The sequence below is a fragment of the Sander lucioperca genome, chromosome 12 (genome assembly GCF_008315115.2).
Source record: "Sander lucioperca isolate FBNREF2018 chromosome 12, SLUC_FBN_1.2, whole genome shotgun sequence".
Lineage (NCBI taxonomy): Eukaryota > Metazoa > Chordata > Actinopteri > Perciformes > Percidae > Sander > Sander lucioperca.
In genome coordinates this window covers 35,494,035-35,512,854 of record NC_050184.1, presented here as the reverse complement: position 1 = coordinate 35,512,854, position 18,820 = coordinate 35,494,035, and the positions used below count along the sequence as shown (strand labels likewise).

At 39.9% G+C, this 18,820-nt stretch overlaps 1 protein-coding gene across 1 annotated transcript; it reads left to right on the top strand.

Moving 5' to 3' along the window:
• The first annotated feature begins 412 nt into the window (after positions 1–412).
• LOC116039967 (C-type lectin domain family 4 member F-like) lies at positions 413–17,873 on the top strand. The gene is made up of 10 exons (XM_036008389.1): positions 413–527; positions 6,120–6,209; positions 6,969–7,004; positions 8,937–9,005; positions 9,309–9,344; positions 12,112–12,180; positions 12,484–12,519; positions 15,267–15,335; positions 16,200–16,333; positions 17,428–17,873. Exons 1-10 carry the CDS (start codon positions 413–415, stop codon positions 17,563–17,565), a joined length of 792 nt encoding a protein of 263 aa, XP_035864282.1. The 3' UTR covers positions 17,566–17,873.
• Positions 17,874–18,820: the final 947 nt, after the last annotated feature.

Below are 18,820 nucleotides of genomic sequence, written 5' to 3'. Positions count from 1 at the left end.
CCACACCTGTTTCGCGTCCACCTTTAACAACCACATCATTAGATCCTGTGGCCAATCATGAGCTGTGGGAGGGGTGTGGTCCAGGCAATCACAGCTGCTTCACATAATCCCAGTCTAACAAACAATTAGAAAAACACACAGCAAATCCACAAACTCATGCAACTAATAACTATTAAAACATGCAACACATCTACCAATAAAACCAAATGAAAAATACACACACTGCTAAAACTCAAACTGGGTAATTACAAAAACAGGTAACGTTGGGAACAAAATTAAAAAACTGCCCAAAGTCACATTCTGACATTAGCAGAGAGAAACATAAAAGAAGTATCTGATCAGAGATCAGCATAATTTAAAGACAACAGTTTGACCAACACCTTCATCACTTTCCAGTGGCTAAAATATGGAGATGGTTTGCCATGAAGAGGATCATCGATATGGAAACGTCCCTGACCCCTCAGCCAAGAGGGTTGAATCAAAGATCTGCTCTGATGAAGACAGGAACGTGGCTGCTGCAGAGCCCGGTGAGGAAGAAATTCTTATGGTTTCACCATTATAAGGTTCAGTTTTAAAATGCAACAATGTTAACAGTAATCTCAAGGATCAAAGGATCACAGATCAAAAAAAATATTATTGCGTGGCCATGCGTTATTAATGCCTGGGAGCGAGATAAATAAGTTGTGGCCACGTGTTATTAATGTTATATTAATGTTAGACTATTAAAGACGCACACAACTCATTTAATAACAACGTTAGAGCTAAAGATAGGAGCCAGCTGTTATCAGCGAAACAAGCTACAAAGTTATAGGGCAATTGTACCTTCTTTACATTCACAAAAGTGCTCGTTTTGCCATTGGGGCTCAGATTATTATTCTAAGTGTCTGACAACGTTATGGAAAGGATTTCTAAGGAGGTTGACCTTTCTGTTAAAGAGTAAGATCCTTTTATTAACATAAAAACATCCGCGGAATTGCGTCCGCTAAACCTCACAGACTCCATGTAAATAAAGAGCTGTTTCTGGTCTCTTAATGAGGTTTTACAAGTGTGGCCGGGTTAGCTCAGTTGGTAGAGCAGGCGCACATATAGGTTTACTCCTCGACGCAGAAGGTCTAGGGTTTGAGTGTGACCTGTGACAATTTCCTGCATGTCTTCCCCCTCTCTCTCACCTTTCATATCTAGCTGTCCTATCCATTAAAGGTCCCATGACATGATGCTTTTATATAGGCCTTAGTGGTCCTCTAATACTGTATCTGAAGTCTCTTTTATATAGACCTTAGTGGTCCTCTAATACTGTATCTGAAGTCTCTTTTATATAGACCTTAGTGGTCCCCTAATACTGTATCTGAAGTCTCTTTTATATAGACCTTAGAGGTCCCCTAATACTGTATCTGAAGTCTCTTTTATATAGACCTTAGTGGTCCTCTAATACTGTATCTGAAGTCTCTTTTATATAGACCTTAGAGGTCCTCTAATACTGTATCTGAAGTCTCTTTTATATAGACCTTAGAGGTCCTCTAATACTGTATCTGAAGTCTCTTTTATATAGACCTTAGAGGTCCTCTAATACTGTATCTGAAGTCTCTTTTATATAGACCTTAGTGGTCCCCTAATACTGTATCTGAAGTCTCTTTTATATAGACCTTAGTGGTCCCCTAATACTGTATCTGAAGTCTCTTTTATATAGACCTTAGTGGTCCCCTAATACTGTATCTGAAGTCTCTTTTATATAGACCTTAGTGGTCCCCTAATACTGTATCTGAAGTCTCTTTTATAAAGACCTTAGTGGTCCCCTAATACTGTATCTGAAGTCTCTTTTATATAGACCTTAGTGGTCCCCTAATACTGTATCTGAAGTCTCTTTCCCGAAATTCAGCCTTGGTGCAGAATGACAGCCACTAGAGCCAATCCCACAATGAGCTTTCCTTAGGATGTGCCAATTCTGTCTGTAGCTATTGAGGAGAGGGGGGGGGGGGGCAAGGTGGAGGGTGGGGGTGTGGCCTTGACCAACTGCCACTTTGCTCGTTTGCAAGCCCTGATGTCTCTCTCTTTCTCATGGGCGGGCTAAATTCTCTGGGTGGGCAAAGCAGAGAAAGAGGAGGTAACCTTCCTCCTTATGACGTCATAAGGAGCAAGATTCCAGATCGGCCCATCTGAGCTTTCATTTTCTCAAAGGCAGAGCAGGATACCCAGGGCTCGGTTTACACCTATCACCATTTCTAGTCACTGGGGGACCATAGGCAGGCTGGGGGAACTCATATTAATGTTAAAAAAAAAACTCATAAAGTGAAATTTTCATGCCATGGGACCTTTAAAGGCAGAAATGCCCAAAAAAATAATCTTAAAAAAAAAAGAGTTTTTGACGATGCACATTTGCCCCATAGGGTTACATTGCAGCCCGGTCTGCGGCTGCTGGTCACTGCTTTCTCGCTTCTCACTGGAACAATTTATAAGATTGTTGTTCCCATCAGTCACTTACACACAAAAACATTGGAAAAAAGGGCCAAGTAAAAAAAAAAGAAAAGGAAATTACCCTTCTAAAATATTTAGTGACCATCGTCTATGGGTTTACTCGGTTATATATATTGAATTGGCTGGAGCAAAAGTCTGTTGTGCTTTTTATATACACTTTTCTCGTTCCCACGCCTAATAACATTTGGCCACGAAATAATGAATCGAGGCCACGCAATAATATTTTTTCTATCTGTGATCCTTCCAAGGCTACCTAGTAATCTTATCTTCTACATTCAATGGTAGCAAAGCAATCTCAGGTTAAGTGCAAATGTGAAAATAGCTTTTGTCATTTTTTTTTTCAAATCTTTGCTTTTGATTAACCATTTATGCATTTTAACATCTTTTATTACCTTTTACGACCCAAATACTACCTATTTGTTTTACTTCATTTTCATAGGAGTGCGATGTTTCTATTTTAAGGTCCAGGTAAAGAAAAAATCAGTTACATTTTTCTGAACACATTCTACATTTAAGAAAATACTTGTTAAAAACGTGTGAAAAGACACAGTAAACTGCAGTACTGAACTGTATTGTGGAGTCCAGTTCAGACCAAAGATTCACGAGGAGACGAGTGAACACTTGCAGCTACTTGCAATGAGCCGTCTTCAGCGTTCTGTAGTGTACACCAATGAGACGTCTTCAGCGTTCTTAGTGTACACCAATGAGCCGTCTTCAGCGTTCTGTAGTGTACACCAATGAGACGTCTTCAGCGTTCTTAGTGTACACCAATGAGACGTCTTCAGCGTTCTGTAGTGTACACCAATGAGCCGTCTTCAGCGTTCTTAGTGTACACCAATGAGACGTCTTCAGCGTTCTGTAGTGTACACCAATAAGACGTCTTCAGCGTTCTGTAGTGTACACCAATGAGACGTCTTCAGCGTTCTGTAGTGTACACCAATGAGCCGTCTTCAGCGTTCTGTAGTGTACACCAATGAGACGTCTTCAGCATTCTGTAGTGTACACCAATGAGACGAGACGTATCATCGCCATAGTAGGGATGGGCCATACCAAACTTTTTCAATTTGATACGATACTGATCCTTTTTATTACAATCTCATCGGTATCAATACAGAGACTGATCATTTCTTAAATGGGTATGTGATGTTTTTTCATAATGGCCTTTTTAGAAAAAAAAGATTATTACAATTAATGGCAAATCAGATTACACATACTTGCTATTAAAAATAATTTAAAAAAAACAAATATGAGTACAGTTAAATAAAAATGTTTGTGCTCATAAGTGTAAACAATAGTACAGTATTTTAAAGAAATACTATGATGAAATAATAAAAAACAATAATTATAACATAGACCACAAGTTTTTCCAGAGCAACTTCTACACACAAATGACCTCATAAATACAGTACAATCTTACATTCTTCAGAAATCGAAAACAGAAAGATCTTTACATTTTTATTTGCCTAATTTTGATTGATCGTGAAGATTTTCTAATCTTCTAAGCCTACACGGTAAAAAACAAGTAAACTTTTAACATTCTCCTCATGACTTTCAAAGTGTCAAAAATAGTGCATCTTCCTGTTTTTTTTTATCTTCAGGTGAAAATTAGCACCACACTACATTATGTTTCCTTCCTGTCATTCTCCACCATTCTTTTCTCCACACTTCTTTTCTCCTCTGTTGTTTCTTTGGCATGTCTCTCTAATGTTTGATGAGGAAGTGGGTGGGTGCGCCACGGCTGATTGTCTTCCATTTGGCTGAGGCATGTGGTCAGAGGGCACATTCGAGAGGACGTGACTTTGCTGGAGCTGACTGATTGGCCCCAGGACCTACCCCCATCACCACATCTCATGTTACACAGAACAGTATATATTCACATGTTTGAACAGAAAATCCTCAGAGCGATCCTCATGTGCATGTCTAGATGTATCAAAAACCCTATGATTCAACGAGGAATGGTAGAGTTACCCTGCCTGGAGGAAGCCCGGGGCCCCCGTCTGGACGTGGGCAATGATGGAGACACATGGAGAGGCATGATTTGGAGGAACGGCCTCCCTGATATAAGCCCGAGTGGTTATTCATTGTTCACTTCTGTGCTAGTCATGGATTGTCTATAACGAACACCATGTTCGAACATAGGGATGCTCATAAGTGTACTTGGTACCAGAGTACCCTAGGCCGAAGGTCAATGATTGATTTTATAATTGTATCATCTGATCTAAAGCCATATGTTTTGGACACTCGAGTGAAGAGAGGGGCGACGCTGTCAACCGTAAGTTGGGTCAGGGGGTGGGGGCAGACTTTCAAACCTCCGGCAGAGCTTTCACGACAGAGTTTATAGTGTTAAATAACTCTAGGTTGATGGCAACTGCTAGCTATGACAGAAGAGAGATGGTGCATCTTCGCCACCTTCACAGCCTTCTGGTATTCTGCTTGACTGTCCCTTAAAGGACAATTCCGGTGCAAAATGAACCTAGGGGTTAATAACATATGTGTACCGAGTCGAACGTTCTCTGGGACAAGTTTTCATGCTAATCGATTGTGTCTCTAGCTTTAAACAAGCTACCGCAAAACCGGTGGTTAGCTGCTAACGCTAGCTTTCGGGGCACTTGGTAAATCACTATTTTATATGATGGCACCCGAAAGTAAACAAGAAAGCTACTTTCTTTATAATCTATCTTTTTAATAAACTGTCTGTACACTTACAAAGTTCTCAATGCTTTGGTTTGCATGTAGGGACCCTTATTATGCTACCATTTAAGTGTGGTGCTATTTTGAGCCTTGTTAGTGATATAAAATAGTGATTTACCAAGTGCCCCGAAAGCTAGCGTTAGCAGCTAACCACCGGTTTTGCGGTAGCTTGTTTAAAGCTAGAGACACAATCGATTAGCATGAAAACATGTCCCAGAGAACGATCGACTCGGTACACATGTTATTAACCCCTAGGTCATTTTGCGCCGAATTGTCCTTTAATAAACCCAGAAATACTTATAAATTGTCCTTCTTCCTCCTTCGTTGGATGAAACCATGTTGGTAAAAACGTTTTATTTCTCTGAATCACAGAGCGAACAACGCCGCTCCCTCTCATGCACTAGCTCACTCGACCACTCTCATGCGTTCTCTCCAACTCCATTTCGACCAGTTGACAGCTTGTAACTTGACCAGCTGAGTTGCTATGAGCTGATTGGCTGTTGAAACAGATGATGTCCCTGACGTTCTAAAACCAGCCTCTGGCAACATTACAAACTGAGTCCCAGCGACACCACCAGCTGTTTGAGTGGAGCTGAGACGGGCCGGTTCAGACTGCTGAAACTTTTCCCTGCAACAGTTTTGTCTCAAATGTGAATCTGTGGTATCAACAGTTTTTTTTCTTCCAATTTTACCATGTGCGTATGTTTCCTTATAAATACTCACACTTCATATCTTTATATATATCAGTTATACATGCTATATTAATCAGATGTTTAGAGACTTTAAGTCATATGATTATAGCAGAACCATTAGTAAAGTGGCTTGATGGGTTAGGTTATATTAGGTCTCCACAAAATGAATGTAAGGGTTAGGGTTAGGGTTAGTTATGTAACTGAAAAAGTTTTATCTGATTGTGTGTGTGTGTGTGTGTGTATGCGTGTGTGTTCTACATACAGGTATAAAACGGTACAGGCTGGCTGCTGTGATCCTTGGACTCCTGTGTGTGCTACAAGCTGCTCTCATCATTTTCCTTCTTCTTTCTCTCTGTGAGTATTCTGAATTTGTTACTAATTTAGCATCTCACTTCTGTAACAGGAAAGTTAAAACGGAAACCACCTCAGTTCCAGTAAAGTCATTCTCTTACAAATTATGGCAATCACTTGCTCTAAGAGCATTTAGAAACATATTATTATCACTGTGCAGTAGGGTTGGACAATATGACCTGAAATTGATAATCATATAATGTCATAATCATAATTTAATTTTTTATTTTAAAATAATATCCTTTACAACACTCACCGTATTCTTACAGTAAACATTGTAATCATTTTTAGTCTTGAAAGATAATTTACTATTTTTTTTCAAGAAACTCCATATTGGAAATGTTGTTTTACATTTATTGATCTCTTTAATCACATAATCCAACTGAAGAGAGACTGAGAGTCCAATATTGGGCAAATGTACCTGTAAAGTTCCTAGTTAAATACCATTGTCTTAAAGTTTCTTTCCAAGTCAGCATCATTAAGTAACAAAAGATTAAAGTTGTTTGTGACGCTGTAGAAGAAGATCAGACATTATTATTTGGAGTTCCTGATTTGTGTTCTTGGTTATTAAAATAAAATTAAACCCTTAAACACTAAAGTCTGTGGTCCCTCATATGATACAGCCAACATCCAGATGTGTCATTGACACCACCTTGGCTCTTTGTTTCTTAGAGAATACAAGAAGTTTGTCTTCCCAAAGTTAAACTAAACAAACTACTATTCTGTTGAAAGTAATGATAACCTCTCCTCTCATAATGACAGTTTCAGAGAGAGACGAGTTTAAGAGAACCAACGTTGGTAAGTACGATGATGAAACTACTCCAATAATCAGGGTTTAGATCTTAAGGGGTATACAGTAAGTCCAAGCAAGGTAAATATAGGTGTTACGTGTGTTAAATATAACGTGAAATATCCCAGTTAAATCCTGTCAGTGAGGACTGATGAGATGATTTCTCAGGCAGAACACTGAAGTGGCAAACAGGAGCAGAAAAAAGCTACAAGAAGAGTGGATAACAGGGACTTTGATTCATCATGTGGACAGATACATTACTCTACATCAATGTTAATGAAGCTCTGTGTCTGTTGCATATCTATAAAGGAAATTGTTTTGCTAACACATCAGCCAATAACAACTTCACAAAGTCATGGTTGTGTGTGTTATCATGTTCCAGAAGTCTTCCGTCCCCAAGTGGCCAGAAAATGAATAAAGAGAAATTAAAGAATTAACCAGTCACATTTGTCAGCCAGTAAACTTTGAGTCCAGCACGAAATAGGTCACAGGATGCTAGATGACAAAGGGGCATATTTGAACCAGTAAAAGGTAACTGTTAACAAGTATTAAAGCAACACTAGAGAACTTTTCCCGCTTCAGTCCCCCTACAGGTTGTCTCATTGGAACTACAGCTCTCGCTACCCAATCTGGCAAACTTGCATGATATAATGTAATGGACAATTCTGCTTCCAACCTGTAGGGGGACCGAAGCGGGAAAAGTTCTCTAGTGTTACTTTAAACTAACTACCTATAATTGATAGATGAATGGATTATGTAAATGATGTGTTAAAGTGAACTGTCTCTTTAGTCATGGACTGGGCATTTACTCTCTAACTGAGACGTTTTGGGAGTGATTATCGGGGATTTGCCACTGCTTCATGTCAACAGTTACCTTAATATATAAATGTTTCACCAAAACAAGTTCCTTCCCGAGATGATTTTGCAGAGCCACATCGCTGCCTCCAGAGTTTAGCGCCGCCCAAGGCGATTGTGATTGGTTTAAAGAAATGCAAACAACCCCTGACCGTGTTTTTTCCTATGTGTAGTGTATGTGTGGAGGGGCCAGACCTTCCTCCACAGAGCTGTAGAGATAGGTCTGGCAATGTGACACTAGGATTGATATGATCCTCCACTGTTGGTGCTTTGAATTAATCAGATCATTTTAGACTATGAAGTGCAACTGGCTACTGTGCAGATTAAAGAAGTGTATTAAGTGTAGATCAGAATCAGAATCAGAATCAGAATCAGAAAGGGCTTTATTGCCAAGTACGTTGCACATACGAGGAATTTGTCATGGTGTTGTTGGAGCATGTCACACATACAAATATAAGAAGGATAAAAAGATATAAACAATATAAGTATAAACATATACACACAGTACGTATTAATAACGATAAAATAAATTTAAATAAATAGTAAAATAAGTTAAACAGTAGTGAAAAGGGACGCTACAGCAGAGTAGGTACAGTGGCATGAGGAGCCAGAGGTGGGGTGTGGAGAGAGTCAGGATGGATTCCGAGCCTTGTTTAGAAGGCTAGTGGCGGAGGGGAAAAAACTGTTTATGTGGCGTGAGGTTTTGGTCCTGATGGACCTCATCCTCCTACCAGAGGGGAGTGGCTCAAAGAGCTTGTGTCCGGGGTGGGAGGGGTCAGCCACAATCTTACCAGCACGCTTCAGAGTCCTGGTGGTCTTGGATCTCTTAATGAATGGTAACAGAGTGCCACATCATAATCAACATTTCTTTTTTACTATGCAGTAACATTCAATGACACAGCAGTTTCAGTTCTGTGTTCTTACATCGTGGAGAGGATGAGATCCAAAAACAAATCATCTCAGGATCACTAGTGATCACTGGTGCAGTTACAAGAAAGCTAATGATACGGTATTAGATGAAGAAGAGGAAAGAAACCCCCTGTCATCTCTAGATTAATGCAACAGACATGGGAATTCTGTTTCAGATGTTGAGGCTGGTTTCAAAAACCTGACTGAGGAGAGAGATGACCTGAAGAGGAAGCTGAATAACTCAGGTAAGTATGATGATGAATTCAATAATCAGAGTTTGGAACCAAAAGGGCGGTAGTCTAATAATGGGCAAATGCAAGTTATCATTTTACATGGAAAGTGCCCGGTAAATATTATGATTGTCCTAAAGTTTCTTTTAAGTCAGCATCATTAAATCCCTAAAACATCCAGATGTGTCATTGACACCGCCTTGGCTCTTTGTTTCTTATAAAATACAAGAAGTTTGTCTTCAAAAAATGAAACTAAACAAATTACCACTACTCTGATTCTGTTGAGAAAAATGATAACCTCTCCTCTCATAATGACAGTTTCAGAGAGAGACGCCTTGAAGAGAACCAACTTGGGTAAGTACGATGATGAAACTACTTTTACCATTTACTCTCTAACTACGGACAAAGTACACACAGCGATACACTGCTAAGAGCTAATGAGGTTTAACCATGTATCCAGCTCATTTAAATAGCTCACGTTACTGCTTTGTGTGAACAGTTAACTTCATTCATGTCATAGTTGAATAACGACAGTTTAGTGGGTAACTAGGACATACATAGAACCTCAAAATCCCATTGACACCCCTTTCCTCTGCAAATCTCACAAGTTGAAACTGCGTCTCAAAAAACGGACAAATCTCAACGAACCACCGAGTTGATGTCAGCTCCTCCTTTTTTGGCTCTAGTCTCTATCTTTGTCACGCCCCAACATTTACATTGGCTACACTACTGACCTGAGATCAGGTAGTCTTCTGAATCTGGGTCGCACAAATCTCAGAAATTGTATACATTGTTCATCTGCTGCATCTGAAAATTGATGTCTAATTGCAAATTTTGTCCGACTGTGTGTCGGAGTTCAGCAGCTGGTGCTGCCTGTGTTGCTGCCTCGCCGCCCGGCCTCTCTTCCTTAACAGACCCCGGCCTGCTGTGAGGTAGATGGAGCTCAGTCACGGCTAGCAGCCCACAGCACTCCATACCCGCGCAAAGTCACCGTTTTTTGAGTTAATGGACTACCAAACGCCGCTGCCCTGACAGAGCTCCAGGGCCTGCAGCTGCTCTCTTCCTGCTAAATGGTCGGTGTGTGTGAGTGAGAGCGCGGTCAGCGAGCTTGTTACGCCAGCAATCTCTTACCGCAGGTTCCAGTTAATCTTATAATGGATATGTGTGTTGAGTTATTTAAACAAACAATCGGGGAAATAAACGCCTCTTGTCCGCGAGTCTCATTGATAAAGCCTGCGGCTGGATGGAGCTCTATCAATGAGAGCTAGCTAGCCTCCTCTTAGACCTCTGAAATTCACAAAAAATCATTAAATTGAAATCGGACACCATTGTTAGCTTTATAAGACCTTGGGGTAGATGTTATACAAGTGGCGTGACGAAATTCAAACTGTAAATATAGCTACTCTAGTTATACCGAAATTGAAGCTAACTAGCCGCGATCTGTAGCTACACATAGGATTGAAGGGACAATAGTAGCTAACGAAAGCCCTAATGTTCACAAAAATGCATTAAAATGAAATCGGGCACCATTGTTAGCTTTATAAGACCTTGGAGTAGATGTTGTATAAGTGGCGTGACGAAATTCAAACTGTAAATATACTCTAGTTATGCCGAAAGTGAAGCTAACTAGCTGCGATCTGTACCCATACGATTGAGACGGGACAGTAGCAGCTAACGAAACCACTAATGTTCACAAAAATGCATTACATTGAAATCGAACAACATTGTTAGCTTTATAAGACCTTGGGGTAGATGTTATATAAGTGGCGTGACAAAATTCAAACTGTAAATATACTCTAGTTATGCTGGCAGCTGGCAGCCGGCTAGCTCCGAGCCCCGAGCCCCCGGTAGTCCAGTAACCGATAAACGGTGACTTTCACTGGGTATGGAGGTTGCTGCTTTCTCGTCAGACTTCGTGGAGCTCCTAAAGTCTGACACGTCTTACCAAATTTGCAATTAGCCATCAATTTTCGTAAAACAGCCCATATTTGAGCTTTATATAGTTGATTTCTCGCATAAAAAAGTCTCAGAAGTGAATTTAATAACGAAATAGCAGTCAAACAATGTATAACTTTGCAGTGTCTGAAATATGAGACCTGCTGTCTAGTCTCCAATGGATGTGTATGTGATTCGCTCAAACCAATCAGCGCGCAGCTCATCTAAATATTCATGTGCATACCATATTTGGAAGAAAAGCTCTTGTTCCAAATAGGCCCATATTCACAGGGTAGTTAAGGACCCATAAAATAGCATTTGAGCAATTTTCAGCCCAACCAATGTTACATACCCTATTAGGAGACCTTAAGGAACAGTGTGAAATACCCTATATAATCATTCTATCACCCCTTTAATATTGTATGTTGCATTTTCTTTTGCTGGGTGCAAATGTTTCACCAAAACAAGTTCCTTCCCGAGATGATTTTGCAGAGCCACTTTCGCTGCCTCCAGAGCTTAGCGTCGCCCAAGACGATTGTGATTGGTTTAAAGAGGATCACTAGTGATCACTGATGAAAGTTGTAAGAAAGCTAATGATACGTATAAGATAGGGCTGGGCAATATATCAATATTTTATTGATATCATTATATGAGACTAGATATCGTCTTAGATTTTAAAATGGTAAAATGGTATAAGTGTAGTCTTTTCCTGGTTTTAAAGGCTGCATTACAGTAAAGTGATGTCCTTTTCTGAACTTACCAGACTGTTCCAGCTGTTCTGTTATTCGCCTTTATCCACTTTCTCTTTAAATCCATCTTACTGATGATTATTTATCAAAACTCTTATTGTGTAAATATTTTGTGAAAGTACCAAAATATTGCTGCAATATCGATATCGAGGTATTTGGTCAAAAATATTGTGATATTTGATTTTCTCCATATCCCCCAGCCCTAGTTTTAGATGAAGAAGAGGAAACAACAGATCATTTTAGACCATAAAGTGCAATGCAGATTAAATAATAAACTCTTTTTATAAGTGTAGATTCCTTAATGAATAGTAACAAAGTGCTACATCGTAATTCACACTTGTAGTTTCTTTACAGCAGTCACATTCAGCAGTTTCTGATACTCTGTTACCTAAAGAGAACTTGTGCTATGCTAACATTCATAGAGAATTTTGTTTCAGATGTTGAGGCTGGTTTCAAAAACCTGACTGAGGAGAGAGATGACCTGAAGAGGAAGCTGAATAACTCAGGTAAGTATGATGATGAATTCAATAATCAGAGTTTGGAACCAAAAGGGCGGTAGTCTAATAATGGGCAAATGCAAGTTATCATTTTACATGGAAAGTGCCCAGTAAATATTATGATTGTCCTAAAGTTTCTTTTAAGTCAGCATCATTAAATCCCTAAAACATCCAGATGTGTCATTGACACCGCCTTGGCTCTTTGTTTCTTATAAAATACAAGAAGTTTGTCTTCAAAAAATGAAACTAAACAAATTACCACTACTCTGATTCTGTTGAGAAAAATGATAACCTCTCCTCTCATAATGACAGTTTCAGAGAGAGACGCCTTGAAGAGAACCAACTTGGGTAAGTACGATGATGAAACTACTTTTACCATTTACTCTCTAACTACGGACAAAGTACACACAGCGATACACTGCTAAGAGCTAATGAGGTTTAACCATGTATCCAGCTCATTTAAATAGCTCACGTTACTGCTTTGTGTGAACAGTTAACTTCATTCATGTCATAGTTGAATAACGACAGTTTAGTGGGTAACTAGGACATACATAGAACCTCAAAATCCCATTGACACCCCTTTCCTCTGCAAATCTCACAAGTTGAAACTGCGTCTCAAAAAACGGACAAATCTCAACGAACCACCGAGTTGATGTCAGCTCCTCCTTTTTTGGCTCTAGTCTCTATCTTTGTCACGCCCCAACATTTACATTGGCTACACTACTGACCTGAGATCAGGTAGTCTTCTGAATCTGGGTCGCACAAATCTCAGAAATTGTATACATTGTTCATCTGCTGCATCTGAAAATTGATGTCTAATTGCAAATTTTGTCCGACTGTGTGTCGGAGTTCAGCAGCTGGTGCTGCCTGTGTTGCTGCCTCGCCGCCCGGCCTCTCTTCCTTAACAGACCCCGGCCTGCTGTGAGGTAGATGGAGCTCAGTCACGGCTAGCAGCCCACAGCACTCCATACCCGCGCAAAGTCACCGTTTTTTGAGTTAATGGACTACCAAACGCCGCTGCCCTGACAGAGCTCCAGGGCCTGCAGCTCCCCTCTTCCTGCTAAATGGTCGGTGTGTGTGAGTGAGAGCACGGTCAGCGAGCTTGTTACGCCAGCAATCTCTTACCGCAGGTTCCAGTTAATCTTATAATGGATATGTGTGTTGAGTTATTTAAACAAACAATCGGGGAAATAAACGCCTCTTGTCCGCGAGTCTCATTGATAAAGCCTGCGGCTGGATGGAGCTCTATCAATGAGAGCTAGCTAGCCTCCTCTTAGACCTCTGAAATTCACAAAAAATCATTAAATTGAAATCGGACACCATTGTTAGCTTTATAAGACCTTGGGGTAGATGTTATACAAGTGGCGTGACGAAATTCAAACTGTAAATATAGCTACTCTAGTTATACCGAAATTGAAGCTAACTAGCCGCGATCTGTAGCTACACATAGGATTGAAGGGACAATAGTAGCTAACGAAAGCCCTAATGTTCACAAAAATGCATTAAAATGAAATCGGGCACCATTGTTAGCTTTATAAGACCTTGGAGTAGATGTTGTATAAGTGGCGTGACGAAATTCAAACTGTAAATATACTCTAGTTATGCCGAAAGTGAAGCTAACTAGCTGCGATCTGTACCCATACGATTGAGACGGGACAGTAGCAGCTAACGAAACCACTAATGTTCACAAAAATGCATTACATTGAAATCGAACAACATTGTTAGCTTTATAAGACCTTGGGGTAGATGTTATATAAGTGGCGTGACAAAATTCAAACTGTAAATATACTCTAGTTATGCCAGCAGCTGGCAGCCGGCTAGCTCCGAGCCTCGAGCCCCCGGTAGTCCAGTAACCGATAAACGGTGACTTTCACTGGGTATGGAGGTTGCTGCTTTCTCGTCAGACTTCGTGGAGCTCCTAAAGTCTGACACGTCTTACCAAATTTGCAATTAGCCATCAATTTTCGTAAAACGGCCCATATTTGAGCTTTATATAGTTGATTTCTCGCATAAAAAAGTCTCAGAAGTGAATTTAATAACGAAATAGCAGTCAAACAATGTATAACTTTGCAGTGTCTGAAATATGAGACCTGCTGTCTAGTCTCCAATGGATGTGTATGTGGTTCGCTCAAACCAATCAGCGCGCAGCTCATCTAAATATTCATGTGCATACCATATTTGGAAGAAAAGCTCTTGTTCCAAATAGGCCCATATTCACAGGGTAGTTAAGGACCCATAAAATAGCATTTGAGCAATGTTCAGCCCAACCAATGTTACATACCCTATTAGGAGACCTTAAGGAACAGTGTGAAATACCCTATATAATCATTCTATCACCCTTTTAATATTGTATGTTGCATTTTCTTTTGCTGGGTGCAAATGTTTCACCAAAACAAGTTCCTTCCCGAGATGATTTTGCAGAGCCACTTTCGCTGCCTCCAGAGCTTAGCGTCGCCCAAGACGATTGTGATTGGTTTAAAGAGGATCACTAGTGATCACTGATGCAGTTGTAAGAGAGCTAATGATACGTATAAGATAGGGCTGGGCAATATATCAATATTTTATTGATATCATTATATGAGACTAGATATCGTCTTAGATTTTAAAATGGTAAAATGGTATAAGTGTAGTCTTTTCCTGGTTTTAAAGGCTGCATTACAGTAAAGTGATGTCCTTTTCTGAACTTACCAGACTGTTCCAGCTGTTCTGTTTTTCGCCTTTATCCACTTACTCTTTAAATCCATCTTACTGATGATTATTTATCAAAACTCTCATTGTGTAAATATTTTGTGAAATTACCAAAATATTGCTGCAATATTGATATCGAGGTATTTGGTCATTTTCTCCATATCCACCAAGCCTAGTTTTAGATGAAGAAGAGGAAACAACAGATCATTTTAGACCATAAAGTGCAACGCAGATTAAATAATAAACTCTTTTTATAAGTGTAGATTCCTTAATGAATAGTAACAAAGTGCTACATCGTAATCCACACTTGTAGTTTCTTTACAGCAGTCACATTCAGCAGTTTCTGATACTCTGTTACCTAAAGAGAACTTGTGCTATGCTAACATTCATAGAGAATTTTGTTTCAGATGTTGAGGCTGGTTTCAAAACCCTGACTGAGGAGAGAGATGATCTGAAGAGGAAGCTGAATAACTCAGGTAAGTGTGATGAATAATTCAATAATCAGAGTTTGGATCCAGAAGCGTGCAAGTCCAATAATGGGCAAATGTAAAGTTCCCTGTAAATATTATGATTGTCCCAAAGTTCCTTTCCAAGTTGGGAAATAAATGAGAGAGACAGATATAGGAGTGTTAATAAAGCGTTTTGGATGATTTTCTTATGAAAGCTAGCTAGGCCAACCTATGAACAGTGGATTTTTTTTTTTTTTTTTAGATATTTCCTGCTATGGACCTACTTGTGAGTCTGAAATAAATATATTATAAAAATACATTGGGAAAAAAATGGGAAAAAACGGAATACGGACTTCATCTACCTGGGCGGGTCTGAATATGTATGGGAAACACTGATATATGAAAAGATTGTTTTTTGATCACTTCTGTGGAACTCTGATGTTTTACTGGGAAGAAGACGGATATACAACATGCAAATAGAGTTCCTGTTTCGAGTGAATGAGGAACAAAATCATCATCATGCCCCTGTCTGTTCCAAATTACGATAACTCAACAGCACATTACAGAGAGTGCTTCTCAGTATCATCATGCAGTAAATGTCAAGAGATGTAGTCCGTCACAAACAATGTGCTGCATTTCAAATATGTCAACAATTTTCCTTCCTTTTTTATTCTTCCATTAGTAAGTTATTTCATAAGTCCAAAAGTAAGAAGACTATGAGCTACAAAATGAATGGTGCAATAGATTTGTCACATTTACATTTGTTGACTTTACAATCATTTTAATTTTTCCCAAAAATAATATATTGCCCTTTTGTTTTCCCAATGAAAGTCCAATGAAAAAGATTTGTTAATTTTGTTGTTCATTTGGGTTCTTTCTGTTTTCACTAAGCTCAAGGAGGATGGGAGTATTTCAACGGTAGTTTCTACTACATTTCTTCTATCGAGAAAACCTGGCAACAGAGTAGAGATGACTGTCGTCAAAAGGGTGCAGACCTTGTGATTATCAACAGCAAAGAAGAACAGGTACTTGTGTGTGTGTGTGTGTGTGTGTGTGTGTGTGTGTGTGTGTGTGTGTGTGTCAGAGATGTTCACAAGTCATTTTTTGCAAGTCCAAGTCAAGTCTCAAGTCTTTGAGCTCGAGTCCAAGTCAAGTCTCAAGTCTTTTGCCATGAGTCCAAGTCAAGTCCAAGTCAAGTCTCAAGTCCCTGGCCATCTGATCTGTCCCTAACACTGTATTGTTAAATCTTATGAATTCAAAGCATGTCCTGTAGCTGTCACATCATATGGATACAACTATAAAGATACAATGTGCCTGTTCCCAGCATTAGCACAACACTTTGCAATGGTTAGCTTGTTACCTGTGACGATATATGCTAAATGTAACGTCTCTTTCACATTAGTGTGTGAGTGACTGACCTATTTGGGTGCGTTTTGAGATGCCTGATGAAGTTCGACGTTGTTGATCCGGTGCCACACACCTTGCATTTAGCTGTTGGCTTACTGCCACTGTTTACCAAGTTATTGAAAGCAAAACTAATGACAAAAGGCATAACTCCAGGAGGACTTGGTGTTGCCATCTGCAATGCATTTTTTGATATGTGCACGCACATAGGCGCATGCGTTACGTTGCACATTATGGCAAAGGGCAGGGGACATGCAGCTCGTCATACGTTTCCCCGTATATGTGCCAATAAAAGAAAATAGAAATACATGAATACATTTAGATTTAAAAAGCAATGATTGTATGAAAACAGGTTGTTGACGAGTCTCGAAGCTCGAGTCTGAGTCAAGTCTGAAGTCTTTTGGGTCGAGTCCGAGGCAAGTCTGAAGTCAGCTGTTAGTGCGACTTAAGTGCGACTCGAGTCCGAGTCTCAGACTCGAGTCCCCATCTCTGGTGTGTGTGTGTGTGTGTGTGTGTGTGTGTGTGTGTGTGTGTGTGTGTGTGTGTGTGTGTGTGTGTGTGTGTGTCAGACGTAGTTTAGAATAAAGAATACAAATGTTGAATGAATGTAAAGATCAATGCGGCGGCTGATACATTGAAATTAGTTCAGTAGGTGTGAATGTTGTAAAGATTCTGTTATATTGTTTAAAGTTTGTGACTCTCTTTTTTAAACAAGGATTTCACAAGAAAATTTAAGAAGAGTCTGTGGATTGGCCTGACTGACTCAGAGACAGAGGGGACGTGGAAATGGGTGGATGGGACTCCACTGACCACAAGGTTCACACATTTTTATCATTCGGTCCATTCAAACTAAATCACTATCTTGTGCTTCTTGGGTTGTGTTCTCTGATAAAAGCTCTTTTTTTCAGCTACTGGATTTCCGGGGAGCCTAACGATGTGAACGATGAAGACTGTGTGGAAATACAGAATTTTTATTCAGAAAAAAGCTGGAATGATCGAAGATGTTCCCTTCCACTTAACTGGATCTGTGAAATGAAAGTCCGTCAATAACTCTGCAACCAAACCCACCAGACAGAAAACTAAGGATGATAAATATAGTGCATATAGTACAATTTAAATCTTCACATAAGCAACCTGAATATGCTCATGTGAACACATAATTTCCAAATAAAAACAGCATTTTAGGATTTGCCAGCTCAGTGTGGGATAATCTGAAGCCTGGTTATTTGCGCTGCAGTAAAGTGACCTGTTAACATATAGAAACAAATGTCAAACAAGGTTCACTGCTACAATATGTAAGACATGCTTTGATTTATTCTGCTGTGCAAAGCGAAAAGACCGTAACTCAATTTTGGTCGAAAATGAGTTATTGTCATTTTTGGAAGATTAAGGATCTACTTTATCATGTGGACAAATATCTTGAGTCAATGTTATTGTTTTGTGGAGAAAATTGTGTGTTGTCTTTGCCGTAACTCCAAAAGCCGTAGAGAAGCCAAGGCAGAATACCGTATCATCAGTTACGGTTCTTTGTCTTTGTTTCATGGCGCTTCGGAATGCTCAAATTGCCTTTGTTTTGCTGCCCATCAAAACAAAGTTACTCTTTGCCGCGCTGGAGTTACGGTGCCATATTATAGGCTGTCAGCATTAATGCGTTAATCGCGATAAGGTCCGGGCATAACGCGTTAATTTTTTTTTAATCACGTTAAATCGCATGCCGGCATTTATTCATTTATTTTACACTTCACTCGGCTTTGCGTCGTGCCTAACAGGCTACTATTTTGACCCTTTGCAGCACCGTTACTTATCGTCAAGCTGCCACTTCCTCGTAACACATCCTGCTGCTGCAGGCTGCAGGCACTATTTTGGAGAGTGCTACTTGCCGACCTGTGGATGAAACCAAATCCCAAAAAATTACTACATCTCTTGCGAAATGGGTGGCAACTAACTGCAGAGCTGTCAGCATCGTAGAGGACTCGGGTCTTAAAGACGTACTATGGTTGGCATGTTCTGACCCGTCTCATTGCCGTCGAGGGGGACAGCAGCCCCACGCACAGCCTGTATGACACGGAGAAAGCAGCCAAACTGGAACAGCTGCAAGGTGCTGCAAA